Consider the following 14,927-nt stretch of genomic DNA (forward strand, 5'->3'; position numbering starts at 1 on the left):
GAAATCACAGCTTCTGTACCCACTGATGACTGCTGGACTTCGCAGCTGCGCATGGTGGTGGACGCCTGCAATCTCAGCTACTCAGGAGGCTGAGGCAAGAGAATCGCTTGAACCCCGGGAGGCGGAGGTTGCAGTGAGACGAGAGGGCGCCACTGTACTCCAGCTTGGGTGCTAGAGCGAGACTCTGTCTCAAAAAAAAAAAAAAAATCTAAAATAAAAATTTTGGGGAAAAAAAATTTAGGCGTAAAAACCTTGATGAAGTTCTGATTGCTGGATTTGGTCACAAAGGTCATGCTGTTGGTGACATCCCTGGGGTCCACGTTAGGGTTGTCAGAGTAGCCAGTGTCTCTCCGTTGGTCCTATGCAAAGGCAAGAAAGAAAGACCAAGATAATGCATTTTGGTGGTGAAAACACAGTCGAAATATATTTTTATAAGCCAAAGGAAAAAGATGAGTCAGCGAGTCACATTAGAAAGGTGCTGGCCAGGCGCGGTGGCTCAAGCCTGTAATTCCAGCACTTTGGGAGGCCGAGACGGGCGGATCATGAGGTCAGGAGATCGAGATCATCCTGGCTAACACGGTGAAACCCCGTCTCTACTAAAAATACAAAAAAAAAAAAAAAATAGCTGGGCGACGTGGCGGGCGCCTGTAGTCCCAGCTACTTGGGAGGCTGAGGCAGGAGAATGGCGTAAACCCAGGAGGCGGAGCTGGCAGTGAGCTGAGATCTGGCCACTGCACTTCAGTCTGGGCGGCAGAGTAAGACTCCGTCTCAAAAAAAAACAAAACAAAAAAAAAAAAAAACAAAACAAAACAAAACAAAACAAAAAAAAAACACAAAGAAAGGTGTTGAGGATATCCTGTTACTGAGCTGATAGTAATGGAAAGAACTGAAGATGGAAGAAGCAGCCACCCTATGTGACTTGCTGGGATCTAATGCCCCATCACCTTCCCAGCAGCTACGATTCTGTGTCTGTGTGGGCAGCACCGTGGTGTAGACGGACAAGACTTTACTCTGGCTGTGAGGCACAGCTACTGTAAAAGAACACTGCATTTTGATTTATGGGCATTTTCTTTTTTAAGGACAGCAGCCCCTGAGATCACACCTGTGAGCCTTTGAAGGTGTGTAGGCTCACCTTCAAAGTGAGCCTTTGTAAGTAGGGCTGCAGGCATCCCTGTGTGCCCGGGCAGGTGTCTGACTTTCTGTTTCTGTAGAGTTCCTGCAGCCGGGGCTGAGGTCCTAGCATCTCAGATAAACACGATTTGCTTTGTCAACTGCTTCTCAGGTCCACGTAGAGCATGGTGTCTGGGTCTCCCTCAGCCGCTTTCTGTCTTTGAGGAAGTCACCGGCCTTGCCCGTGCATTTTCACTGGTGACACACATGCCCTTAAACACGCTCGAGTTAGGCCAATGACAGAGGCATAGATTGTTTTTCTTGTTTTGACTCAGACAATTTTTTAGAAACTAAATTGTTTTTTTATTTGGCATCTTGAGCAAGTTTGGGACATATCCAGAGCTTACACCTTGAATCTCTGAAGAAAAAAAATGTCACTATGTCTGCATTTGAGCCTTGATACTTGGTAGAGACGTGGTCTGTGGTTAGGACTGTGTGTGGGTGGCGGGGGGAAGGGGCTTCGGTTTTCTGCGGTGCCTGTACCTTTAGGAAGTCTTCAAGGACAGTGCTGTTGTCTACCCTTGATGTCATCCAGCACAGATGAGGAATCAGGAATTCTAGAAATTTTGAGCAAAGGGTGGTTTTAAATTGCGCTCCCCCATCCTGCCATCACCTCCTGTGTCACGTGCGAGAGGAGTAAGAAGAGTGGGTCCATCTGGGTGTGTGGGGTGTTTGCTTGGGCTACCATAACAAGGGGCCACAGATAGGGTGGCTTCAACAACAAGAACTTATTTTCTCAGCCAGGCATGGTGGCTCGTGCCTGTAATCCTAGCACTTTGGGAGACCGAGGTGGGGGGGTATCACTTGAGGTCAGGAGTTCAAAACCAGCCTGGCCAACATGGTGAAACCCCGTCTCTACTACAAATACCAAAAATTAGCAGGGCATGGTGGTGGGTGCCTGTAATCCCACTTACTCGGGAGGCGGAGGCAGGAGAATCACTTGAATCTGGGAGGCAAAGGCTGCAGTGAGCTGAGATTGTACCACTACACTCAGCCTGGGCGACAGAGCAAGACTCTGTCTCAAAACCCTCCCCCCACAAAATAAAAAAGAACAACAACAACAAAAAAACCTGAAAAACTTATTTTCTCACAGTTCTGGAGGCTGAAAGACCAAGATCAAGGTGCCAGCAGGGTTGATTTCTGGTGAGGCCTCTCTCCTTGGCTTGCAGACGGCCAGCTTCTCTCTCTGTCCTTATGTGACTTTTCCTCTGCAGGCACTTCCTGGTGTCCGTTCTCTCATCTTATAAGGACACTGGTCCTGTGGGATCAGAGCCCCACCCTTATGACCTTATTCACTTTAATTACCTCATTAAGGCCTTGTCTCCATATAAACTCTGATTGGGAGTTAGGGCTTCAACGTGTCCATTTGGGAAGGGATGCAATTCAGTCCATAGCATGAGTTGTCCCAGGAGTGAGTGTCGCAAATGCCGTCCCAGTTCAGATTGAGCATCCCATCCCAGCCTGTGAAGCACCTGAGATTCTACTCTAGAGCAGTCACTTGACTCTTGCGAACCCCAGAGGAGCTTGGCAAAGAAACTCATCAGCTCTGTCCCCCAAAGCAGCGAATGCTTCACTCACATCCCAAGTGGCTTCCTTGGCTTCGTGTAATAATGCGTGCAGGTGGCTGCCTCTGTACTGTAATTGAGCTAGAGCTAGGTTATTTAATCCTCAGTGCCTGGGGATAATTGTGAAGTCTTCTGTCGAGCAACCTTTCCCTCTCGGGTGTCTCTGAAATTGCAAAGGGTGTTTTGTCCTGAGGCATTCAGAAGGACTGTATTCTTGTGGTTATTTACTACTAAAGAGAAGATGGTGTGTCCAGACCCACATGATTGCTCTCCTTCTGCAAGGCCCTCTGGTACTTAAGAAAATACAAAAGCCTGTTATGAAAACGTTATTTATTTATTTTTTGAGATGGAGTGTCACTCTTATCGCCTAGGCTGGAGTGCAGTGGCACGATCTCGGGTCACTGAAACCTCTTCCTCCCGGGTTCAAGCTATTCTCCTGCCTCAGCCTCCTGAGTAGCTGGGATTACAGACGCCCGCCACGACACCCAGCTAATTTTTGTACTTTAGTAGAGGCAGGGTTTCACCATGTTGGCCAGGCTGGTCTCGAACTCCTGACCTCGTGATCCGCTCACTTCGGCTTCCCAAAGTGAAAAAGTTAATTATTTAGCAAAGCAGTAAAGACAGTTTGGAGCAAACTAAAACACCCATAATTGTGCCTCAGGGATGCCTTGCATTTCTGCTGGTAGGTTCCCAGTTCTTGTTTTGGGCACACGGAGCTGTACCTGGGGTTGGAGTTGCAGCTGTGCCTGTTGCTCTAGGGAGGCCATGTGCCCTCAGGGCTGGGAGGGCACACTCAGAAGCTCAGCTGCCTGGGCGCAGGTTCCAGCCCAGTGGCCCCAACCCTCTCCGTACCCATGTCCTTATCAAGACAGAGTGACGGGATCAACACCCATCTCATGGGCGGCCATGAAGATGACTGTGATGTGCTTAGAACAGCATCAGGATCAGAGTTAAGAATCAATAAATAGGCCGGGTGCAGTGGCGCACGCCTGTAATCCCAGCGCTTTGGGAGGCCGAGGTGGGCCTTGATCACTTGAAGGCAGGAATTTGAGACTAGCCAGGCCAACATAGTGAGACTCTGTCTCTATAAAAAAATTAAAAAAAAAATTACCCTGGATGTGGTGGTGCGTACCTGTATTCCCAGCTAGTTGGGAGGTTGAGGCAGGAGGATTGTTTGAGCCCAGGAGGTCAAAGCTACAGTGAGCTGTGATTACACCAGTGCACTCCAGCCTGGGTGACAGGGCTAGACCCTGTCTGGACAAAAAAAAGAAAGAAAGGAAGAAATCCCCAGGGCAGTGAGTGTCTTCTGTCCCCTCTGGGCTTTTTCCCTTTGTCTGAAGTCACCCGCATGGCCAGTGGCTTTCCTTCTCTGCCTCCTCTTCTGTCAGCTTTTACCACCAGTTCCTGACAAACCCTCAAAGCAAACTTCTGGAATGCGATTGGCTTGTTAAGAACACAGCAGGTCCGAGGAGAGTGGCATTTGATTTGCTTTTGGAGACCCCATATTCCTTCTCCACTCTTCTTCCCTTACCTTTTGGACAGTCTCGCTCTGTCACCCAGGCTGGAATGCCCTGGTGTAATCTCGGCTCACTGCAACCTCTGCCTCCCAGGTTCAAGTGATTCTCCTGCCTCAGCCTCCTGAGTAGCTGGGATTACAGGCACGCGCCACCACGCCTGGCTAATTTTTATATTTCTAGTAGAGATGGGATTTTGCCTTGTTGGCCAGGCTGGTCTCAAACTCCTGACTTCAGGTGATCCTCCCGCCTCGGCCTCCCAAAGTGGTGGGGTTACAGGCGTGAGCCACCATGCCCGGCCCCCACCCTACTTCTCTAATAAAATGTGTCTGTTTATTTTTCTAGTTCTGACTAGAATAATAATCTTCCATCAAAATAGAAGCTAGTAAAAGTCACAGTATATTCTGGCAGAACCGACTGTATGCCACGTATTGTGCTGAAGCATTTTTATTTATGTTTTCTTGTTGAATCCCCAGCAGCCTTCTGAGGTGTAGGTTATATTATTCTCTCTCTTTGTATAAGAAAATTGAGGCTTAGGAGGATAAGTACCTGCCTAAGACCTCATGGCTAGTAGAACAGATAGTTACTGAACACCTACTGTATGCCAGCATGGTGCCTGGCTATACTCAGTGGTGAATCTGGCAACGGACCCAAGTGTTCTTACTCCAAAGCTCACACTCTTGCCAATTCTACATTACCTAAGGGGACACGTTCCACTGTCACCCAGCCAGGCAAGCAGCAGTGGACTAGTCATGTGTGGGCATCCAGGTCTGAGAGCCTTAAGCTTATCATTACTATTTTTGGAGGCAGGGTATCTGTTGCCCAGGCTGGAGTGCAGTGATGCATTCCTGGCTCACTGGGCTTAAGTGATCCTCCTGCGTCAGCTTTCCAAGTAGCTAGGACTGTCGGTGCATGCCACCTGCCCTGCTGTGTTTTAATGCTTATTTTGTAGAGATGGGAGTCTTGCTATGTTGCCCAGGCTGGTCTTGAGCTCCTGGGCTCAAATGATCCTCCCGCCTCAGCCTCTCAAAGTGCTGGGGTTACGACGTGAGCTACTATGCCTGGCCAAACACCAAATTTTAAAATGAAGACAATTTTTCTTTTTACTAGTTTCATTTAACTCTTGTCATTTGAAAAAAACCTAATTTGTGGCAACAATGTTTCAACAAAATTTTGGATTAGATAGTCCCATGGGTCCCAATCTGGGGGACCGGGAGGGTACAAATGGAAGATGGGGGTAAGAGAGAAACATTGTGAACCAGAGTAATGGAGGCTGACACAGACGCAGAGCAGAGAGCAGTTGCGTCTTTCTGAAATAGCATGTGTCTCTGCCTTTGGCTGCGATATTTCAGCTCTGCTATTGGCAGGCTTTAATAACAAGCAGGGTAACTATCATAATACTTAAGACTGATAGACAAATGTGGTTCATGGGTGTGGAATGAGAGGCGTTCTTGGTGGTAATGATTACGGGGCCAGGCATAGTGGCTCATGTCTGTAATCTCAGCACTTTGGGAAGCTGACGCTGGAGGATTGCTTGAGCCCAGGAGTTTGAGACCAACATGGGCAATGTAGCAAGATCCTGTCTCTACAAAAAATAAAAATTGGCTGGGTGCCGGTGGCTCATGCCTATAATCCCAGCACTTTGGGAGGCTGAGGTGGGTAGATAACCTGAGGTCAAGAGTTTGAGACCAGCCTGGCCAACATGGTGAAACCCATCTCTACTAACAATACAAAAAACAATTAGCCGGGCATGGTGGTGGGTGCCGGTAGTCCTAGCTACTTGGGAGGCTGAGGCAGGAGAATCGCTTGAACCCAGGAGGTGGAGGTTGCAGTGAGCTGAGATTGTGCCACTGCACTCCAGCCTGGCCAACAGAGCGAGACTCTATCTTAAAATAAATAACTAAATAAATAAAACTTAGGTGGTCATGGTGGCACATGTCTGTGGTCTCAGCTACTTGGGAGAATGAGGCAGGAGGATTGCTTGAGCCCAGGAGTTCGAGGCTGCAGTGAGCAGTGATCATGATACTGCACCCCAGCCTGGGCAACAGAGCAAGACCTGCCTCTTAAACAGTCATGATAATGATTAGTACTTATCAGATGGTAAAGCGACTGACATTATGTGAGATGCCTCTCTGAAGTTATTCTGGGCTTTACAGCAACCCAGAAGGTACAGGCATTACTGGTCCATTGTACAGATGGGAAAGTCATTGAGGCAGAGGCCAAATACAGTGCTCAGAGTCACACACACAAACATCTGGGGCTGCAGCTTCCATATCCAGCTGTATCCTCTTTCCTTCTTCTTCCTGGTTGACATGGCTGGGAAGCAGCAGTGTTTTGTCTTCAGTAGGCTAACCTGGCAACCTGATTCCTGCTGGTGGATCTGCCGCCGCCTCTGCAATATGCTTTGGGAGGAAGAGCTGTTGGGCAGTGGGCTCTCATGGCCAGACCCCGTGCTGGGGGCCATGGTCCTTTAGGGGGTATGAGCACTGCCCTGCCTCGTTCTGGCTTTGCTTGTGTCTCTAGGCTGCATGACTGGGAAGGATGGGTGCTTTCCACACAGGTCCTGCCGTGGGTGTCTGAGGCTGCAGGGCACCAGCTCAATCTCTGCAGCAGGCCTCACAGTGTCACTGTTTGGGCCAGGCAGAAAGCTAGAGAGAGACAGGAGAGGCAGGAACAGATCTGGTCAGCTGATCCGGCACCTGCAGAAGGCTGCAGCAGGACCAGCTCTGTGGGGTCAGAGCAGGGGCGGGTGTTGGGTGGGTGTTTCCATGTTGCCAGGGGGAGGTGCCACATTGCCAGGTGTCCTTTGTAAGCTCTGCAGGGTGCTTTTAGGACATGGGTGCTGACTTGTGCTGTTTGACAGACATAGACTCTGTTCCCACTTGTTCTTATACTTAGAAAGAATTTTAGCTGTCCCTCCCCAGCCCTCATTTATATGGGAAGGCTTGACTCAGGGAGCATAAGGACATTGTGGTCATGTGGTGTGAAAGTGGCAGAGGAATGGCGTTTTGAGTGTTGACAGGAGTGCTCTTCTTTTTGAAGAAGAAAAGAGAAATGTCTTTCTTTCTATTCTCTTTTCTTCTGTTCTTTCTTTTACTGTTTGCTAAATCCCTTTTGCCATTCAAACACAATTTACGGCACTGTACGCCTGTAATCCCAGCACTTTGGGAGGCTGAGGCAGTAGGATCGCTTGAATCCAGGAGTTCAAGACCAGCCTGGGCAACATAGCAAGACCCTTCCTCTACAAATAAAAAAATCTAAAATTTGACCAGGTGTGGTGGCCCATACCTATAATCCCAGCACTTTGGGAGGCTGAGGCGGGCAGATTACTGTTGAGGTCAGGAGTTCGAGACTAGCCTGGCCAACATAGCAAAACCCCATCTCTGGTAACAGAACAAAAATTAGCTGGGCATAGTGGTGGGCACCTGTGGTCCCAGCTACTGGGGGACTGAGGTAGATAATCGCTTAAACCTGGGAAGCAGAGGCTGCGGTGAGCCAAGATCACACCACTGCATTACAGCCTGGAAGGCAGAGTGAGACTTTGTCTCAAAAAAAAAAAAAAAAAAAAAAAAGAATTGATGTGTGTGGTGGTGGCGCCTGGCATCTGCCTGTAGTCGCAGCTACTCAGGAGGCTGAGATGGGAGGATTGCTCGAGCCTAGGAGGTTGAGGCTTTAGTGAGTAATGATTATGCCCCTGCACTGCAGCCTGGGTGACAGTACAAGACCGTCTCAAAAAAAAAAAAAAAAAAAACCAAAATAGAAAAAAACCTACAACTATTTCTGCCCAGTGCTCAAAGTATAATATGATCACCACGCTGCTGCTCTTGGCATATATATTCATGAACAAGAAGCAAAGGTCCTGCGTTGGGAAGCTGCCAGACCTGTGGGGGAGACAAGCAGCAACGATTAGAAAGGCAAAGCCTGTGCCCTGTTTTAAGACGTGTTTCGGGAAAGGGCTCTCTCAGATGACAGCGGGGCTGAGGCCTCAGGATGGGGGGCTTGGCCCATTTTGGTGGCAGGTGGTACCGCTGGCATTGTGCTGCCAGAAGTGAGGGGGAGAGTGAGTTGGAGGATGCTGGAGAGGGTGGCCTGTGTAGATTTTATCCCACGTGCACTGGGAAGCCAGTGGAGGACTTGAAGCAGTGGCAATAGGATTTACTCACTTCTTCTTGCAAAGAGCAGGCTCTGAAGCCTGCCTGCCATGCAGAGCACACTCAGCGGTGCGTTCCTTCCGTCCTTCCCTGCTCCTTCCCTTGGCCCTCCCTTGCACAGGCAATGCTGAGGGCTCCCCTGTGCCTCGGGGTATGGAGTCCTGAGTTGACTTAGCGGCCACACTCTCAGGCTGCTGACAGTCCTGTCACTGCCTTAAGCACGGTGCCCTAACACCCGTGAATCCTAGACCTGTGCTGGGTGCGGCAGGACAGACGTGCCCCAGCAGGGAGTTCTGGAGCCGGGGGTCAGAGTCCTGGCTCCCAGCCTCAGCTCCAGGACTTCCTAGAACTAGATTTCTCTTTCTTTTTTCCTTAAAGACTCTCTGGGTCCCGTGTCCTCATTTGTGAAATGAGGACATTCTCACTGGTGTCTCAGGGGTGTTCTGAGGACCAAACACACTAGCTCAGGAAAGCGTTAGACTTGAGTGTGGAGCCGGGCATCCTTTGTGACTGGAGCCTTCTCAGCTACCTGGAAGCTTTTACAGTGGTGAGCGGTGGGGCTGTAGTTCTTCAGGGTTAGGCCTTTGCCTGGGAATGCGGAGAACCAGGCTGAGGAGAGTGGGAGGGAATGGGGGTAAATGTCCCGTGCCGCCTCACGCGGTTATTGATGGTAGGTAGTGGCATCGCTCCAGGGAGGCCAGTTCTTTCTGATGTCACATCTGGAGACTCCCTTGGAGACCAATATTTAAGCCCATTTGGTAGCTCCCCAAGGGTTCGAGTGCCGGCTCCAAACCTTAGTCCCGGGGTTTAGGGTTTGAGTCCTAGAACGCTGCCTGGTCTCCCATTTTCATCCTGGTTTCTCTCCGGATGGCCTCTGCCAGTCTTCACATATCAAATCCATCAGTAAGTTCATTCCTATTTCTGGGGCAATTCCAGATTTTCCTTCAAAGAGTGCCTGGAAGGCCGGGTATGGAGGCTCATACCTGTAATCCCAGCACTTTGGGAGGCTGAAGCAGGCGGATCAATCACCTGAAGCCAGGAGTTCAAGACCAGCCTGGCCAACATGGTGAAACCCTGTCTCTACTAAAAATACAAAAATTAGCCAGGTGTGGTGGTGCATACCTGTAATCCCAGCTACTTGGGGGGCTGAGGCAGGAAAATCACCTGAACCCAGGAAGCGGAGGTTGCTGTGAGCTGAGATCACGCCATTGCACTCAGCCTGGGCGACAGAGTGAGACTTCGTCTCAGAAAAAAAAAAAAAAAAAAAAAGGCGCCTGGAAAAGAATAATAATACAAATGCCTCCTTATTCATTTTTCATACCACAAACCAGGCTTTACCTTTACTAATGCTTAGTCTTCATAGCATCTGTGTAAAATAGGAGTGCTAGACTTGTTCTGTAGTTGAAGAAACTGAGAGGCCTTGCTGAAGGTCATACTACTAGTGCGTGGTGGAGGCAGGGTACATACCCCCTCTCTCTCCTTGACGTTCCTGGAGACCCACAAGCTTGTGTAATGCCCCACCTTCAGAGAAAAGCACCCGGGTCTCTTAGGACGTCCCCTTTGCTATGGACTGAATGTTTGTGTGCCCCTAAAATTCCTAGGTTGGAATCCTAACCCCCCAGTGTGATGGTGTTAGGAGATGGGCCTGTGGGAGTTGATTAGGTGGTGAAGCTGGAGCCCACATGAGTGGGATTAGTGCCCTTATAAAAGGGACCCCAGAGGTCAGGTATGGTGGCTCATGCCTGCAATCCAGCACTTTGGGAGGCTGAGGCAGGAGGATTGCTTGATCCCAGAGCTCAAGACCAGCCTGAGTAGCACAGAGAGACCCTGTCTCTACACGCACACAGAAATTACACTTGCTGGTGCATGCCTGTAGTCCTAGCTACTCGGAAGGTTGAGGTGAGCCCAGGAGGTTGAGGCTGCAGTGAGCCAAGATTGTGCCACTGCCCTCCAGCCTGGGCAACAGAGCAAGATCCTGTCTCCAAAAAAAAAAAAAAAAAAAAAAAAAGGGACCCCAGAGACCTTGTCTGCCCTTTCTGCCATGTGATGATGACACGACAGGAAGGCACCATCAGTGAACCAGGAAGAGGGCCCTCACCAGATCCCAAATCTGTAGGTGCCTTGATCTCGGACTTCAGCGCCAGAACTGTGAGAAATCAGTCCCTTTTGTTCACAGTGCACTGGGTCCGTGGCGTTTTGTTATCGCAGCCCCAGTGGGCGGAGGCGCTCCTGCAAGAGGCCCTCCTTCCCTGGCCGTCCATCTGGAAGAGCCCAGCACAGGCAACTTCATCCCATCACCCCACGTGCAGCACTTCCCTGGCTGCTGACTTCAGGTTTCAGAGCCCTCTATAACCTCTCTCCCCTCCTTAGTTTCTTTCCTGTAGCCTCCACCGGGATACAAGCTCCCTGAGTAGACACACTTTGTCTGCTAGTTTATTGCCATTTTCCTGGTGCCCCAAATCCTGCCTGACAAATAGTTGTTCAAGAAACATTTAAAGAAGGAAGGAAGGAACGAAGGAACAAAGGAACTAATATTTGTTTTAGTTCTAACAAGCATGGAAAGTTAAAAGAGCATTCTGAGGCCGGGCGCGGTGGCTCAAGCCTGTAATCCCAGCACTTTGGGAGGCCGAGACGGGCGGATCACGAGGTCAGGAGATCGAGACCATCCTGGCTAACACCGTGAAACCCCGTCTCTACTAAAAATACAAAAAAAAAAAAAACTAGCCGGGCGAGGTGGCAGGCGCCTGTAGTCCCAGCTACTCCGGAGGCTGAGGCAGGAGAATGGCGTAAACCCGGGAGGCGGAGCTTGCAGTGAGCTGAGATCCGGCCACTGCACTCCAGCCTGGGCGACACAGCGAGACTCCGTCTCAAAAAAAAAAAAAAAAAAGAGCATTCTGCAGGAATGAATTGAAACCAAGTTCTCTGAGGGCGGGCTGCAGTCTGTTGTAATCACCATTGCATCTCTATCTGGGGATGCAGTAAAGGCCTGGTGATATCTGAGGGCGGGTTCCAGTCTGTTGTAATCACCATTGCGTCTCTATCTGGGGATGCAGTAAAGGCCTGGTAATATGAGTTGTTCAAGGGAGTGGAGTTTCCCCTTTTTTCCTGCTGCGTCAGGTAGGGCAGCTGGCTGTAGTGGAGTGATGCATGACATGCTCTTTGCTTTCAGTGAGTGAGAACACTTGGTTTTAATCCTGGCTCTGAGAGTAGTAGGTCGCTTGACCTCTCTGTGCCTCGGTTTCCCAAGCTGTGAAGTGGAGGAGGCTTCCCTCAAGGATTCTTTGTGGTGCTGCCCATCTGTTCTGGGAAAGGAGCCAGGATACCCACATTCTTATTTGCAGTGATTAAAGAGCCACGTGGCTGAAGTTTCTAATGACTTGCCTGACCTTGTTAGTTTCTTTGATACCAAAGACAGGTGTCTTCCTTTCCCTGTTGTCTACTGTCTCCTTTACAGATGTGGTGTCAGTTCAGGTGACTGAATGACTTTTGGCCAGGCAAGCAAGTATCAGTAAACACACTGGCTTGGACATTTGGCCCATAACTTTTTATACCCAAGGCCAGGTGTTGGCCGACGTGGGAAGCATGACTGGGCTGGAAAGAGGCAGGATGGTATTTGTGTGGGTGCCCAGACCCCTGTGGACTGTTTTGCTAAGATGCTCTCTCATGGAGTTTGTAGAGGTGAATCAACAACCTTCTTTGTGAAAGGCAAACGTCACCTTCAGGTTTTAATTCTGAGTGGCCAGCAGCCCTTACATTGTCACTGTATATCATCAGAGCCACTAGAATATTAGATATGTAAATCCTTTCTGCACTTTGTACGTCCTTTAGTTTTGTACAGCCCTGATGTCAGTGATCATGGCCAGCTGAGAGGCAATGTTTTGGGGAGGAAAGCACAGGGGTCAGGCAGACCACAGCACTGAAATTCAAGAGCTGTGTGGCTATGCGCAGTGGCTCGTGGCTGTAATCCTAGCACTTTAGGAAGACAAGGCAGGAGGATTGCTTAAGGCCAGGAGTTCAAAATCAGCCTGGGCAACATAGTGAGACCCCTCTCTTTACAAAAGAAGAAGAAGAAGAAGAAGGAGGAGGAGGAGGAGGAGGAGGAGGAGGAGGAAGAAGAAAAAGCTAGACATGGTGGCATGTGCCTGTAATCCCAGCTACTTGGGAGGTTGAGGCAGGAGGATCTCTTGAACCCAGGAGTTATAGGTTACAGTGAGCCTTGATTGCAGCACACCCTGGGTGACAGAGTGAGACCATGTCTTAAAGAAAAAGATCTATGTGACCCCGGGCCAATGCTTTAATTCCTCTGAACTCATTTTCCCAGTCCTTGAAATGGTGGTAATATTATCTCCTTGATGGATTCCTGGGAGTTATATGAAGTGTCTAGCACACAGCCTAGGATATGTTGTATCTGGGAACCTCACTGGAGGCTCATAGATAGTTTTAGAGATTTCAGATGCCTCTTGCAATTGGGTGCAAGAATCGTGCTTGTGTGTTGGTGCACATATGTGGATTTTCCTGGGGAGAAGTTCCTTTGCTTTCACGACTCTCCTTTAGAGTGTTCCAGGCTTTAGAAAAAAGTAAGAAACATGAAACACTTCTGGTAGTTAGTAGGTGGTAATTGCACATAGTGTTTGGGGCAACACTGGCAATGGTGGTATCATTAATTTTGTTTTTGTTGTTCTGCTTGCTGATGTTAAACCAGCTAGACTGACTGTGTTCTTATGCACATCCCTACATGTATTAGCAGTGGGAACTTGGGCAAGTTATTTAAGCTAACTGTGCCTCAGCGTTCTCGTCTATAAAATGGGGCTATCATAGTACCCCTCTGACACAGTTGTGAGGATTAAATGAACTGACAGATGGAAAATACTCAGAAGATACACTATGTAAATTACCACTTGAGCTATCGAAGAGTGTTATACGCTATAAAAATTATACCTTGATAAGAAAAATTGGAAAAAAAAAAATCCAAGAGAGTACCTGGCATCTTAAAGACTGAATAGCTGGTAGGTGTGATTATTATCAACACCCTCAAAGGGTACATTGCTGACACATCTTCCTGAAAACAGCATCTGGGCCTTATTGTTGAACTGCAAATAGGTTGACCTGATTTTCCATCTTGCTGAAACCATCCCTACAGCAGAGGCCCTGAAGTTCCCTTTACCTGATATCTACCCCTCAGTCCTCCCTGTGGTTAAGAGGACATAGACCAGGCTACTGTTCCTGTGAGGCCTGAAGACAGGATGGTGGTTCTCAGCTGGGGGGTAATTGCAACCCCCTGGGGACATTTAGCCATGTCTGGGACATATTTGGTTGTCACAGCTGGGATGAGGGTCCTTCTGGCATCTGGTAAGTAGACCCCAGGGATGCTACTGAACGTCCTGTAGTGGACAGGATAGCTCCTCCCAACAGAGCATTATCCAGTCCCAAATGGCAGTACTGCTCGCTTGAGAAACCCTGAGACAGAAGGAAGCAGCAGGGCTGTTTTCCAGGAACCGTATTTTGCCTTAGACTTTTAAAATATTTTTAAACCTCTTGCCTCCTGCATGGGTCAAGGAATGAAACTTAGGAAAAAATGAACCTAAAGAAAAGGACAGATCCAGGGAGCATTTGTTTGCGTGTGTGCGCGCGCGCATGTGTGTGTGTGTTTGGGAGCTTTTTTGTGCCATCACTCCTGAAGTGAAGATGATGATTTAGGAAGGCTGTAGATGCATAAGGATACACACCTGTGGAATGCACCAGAATACGTGATTCTGACTCCATAGCTGCGGAAGTACCGTCACTGCTGCGGAAGTACCAGCTCACTGGTACTACTTTACTGGAGCTTACTGAAAATTCATTCAGTTGATATTTGTTGGTGTTTACAACAGCCTTGTCTCCCTTCGCCTCCTTTTTAACAACCAAGTTTCTACTCTTGAGTTAACTTCGTTTGAATATATGGTTATTTGGGAGCTGGAGGTTGCAAGAAAGCGGCTCAGGCTTTATTCCTGCCAATTTCAGGAAGAGCCGCGTGGGAGCCACCAGGGGGCGCCCTGGTCTTTTCTCTGCCGCTTTCCTTCTGCAGCTGCGGGTGATGGTTATCTGAATTTTTGATGTCCAGCGCTGTACCCCTTTCAGTGGTGAGGTAGTGGGTGGTGGTGGTCGTGAGAGCAATGGTCTTTTCTAGTTGAAAAGCATCAAGCATGCATGCAGCTTTCTGTTCACCATCAGTATAGCACAGTCATGCACTGCCAGCCACTTTGTGGTCCTGTTCTAAAAGGGAATTTGCAGCTAATCAGAAAACATTTCCCCTGTGTCTTTGCTTTTCATGAGATGTAATTGATTAGCTGTGGGTATTCAGCTTTTGAATCCCGATTGTTGCCTTCTCGCCCCTTTTTTTGGGGCTGGGGAGTAAAGGTGGTAGAGTGAGGTGGGCCCAGATCAGCCGGCCCAGTTGTTTCCTTTTGATTTGTCATAGCTTTTGATCGTGAGCCAGGGCAGAGAGGGCAAGAAAAACATCCTCACTTGTCAATAGGTTGTGTTGAGTG

The 14,927-nt window shown here is 49.0% G+C and overlaps 2 protein-coding genes across 7 annotated transcripts in view; one reads left to right on the plus strand and one right to left on the minus strand.

The window, feature by feature from the left end:
- Positions 1 to 14,927, plus strand: part of LOC105467916 (sorting nexin 29) — a 590,024-nt gene that overhangs the window by 97,668 nt on the left and 477,429 nt on the right. The window lies entirely within an intron of this gene.
- On the minus strand, positions 6,439 to 14,584 carry LOC139359946 (putative uncharacterized protein FLJ32790). Its single transcript, XM_071085156.1, is given in 5 exon segments — positions 6,439 to 6,770; positions 6,772 to 6,897; positions 8,413 to 8,591; positions 8,930 to 8,988; positions 14,392 to 14,584. Coding segments are annotated over 5 exon segments (840 nt in total). The 3' UTR covers positions 6,439 to 6,487.

This window comes from Macaca nemestrina, chromosome 18 (assembly GCF_043159975.1).
Source record: "Macaca nemestrina isolate mMacNem1 chromosome 18, mMacNem.hap1, whole genome shotgun sequence".
Taxonomy (NCBI): Eukaryota; Metazoa; Chordata; class Mammalia; order Primates; family Cercopithecidae; genus Macaca; species Macaca nemestrina.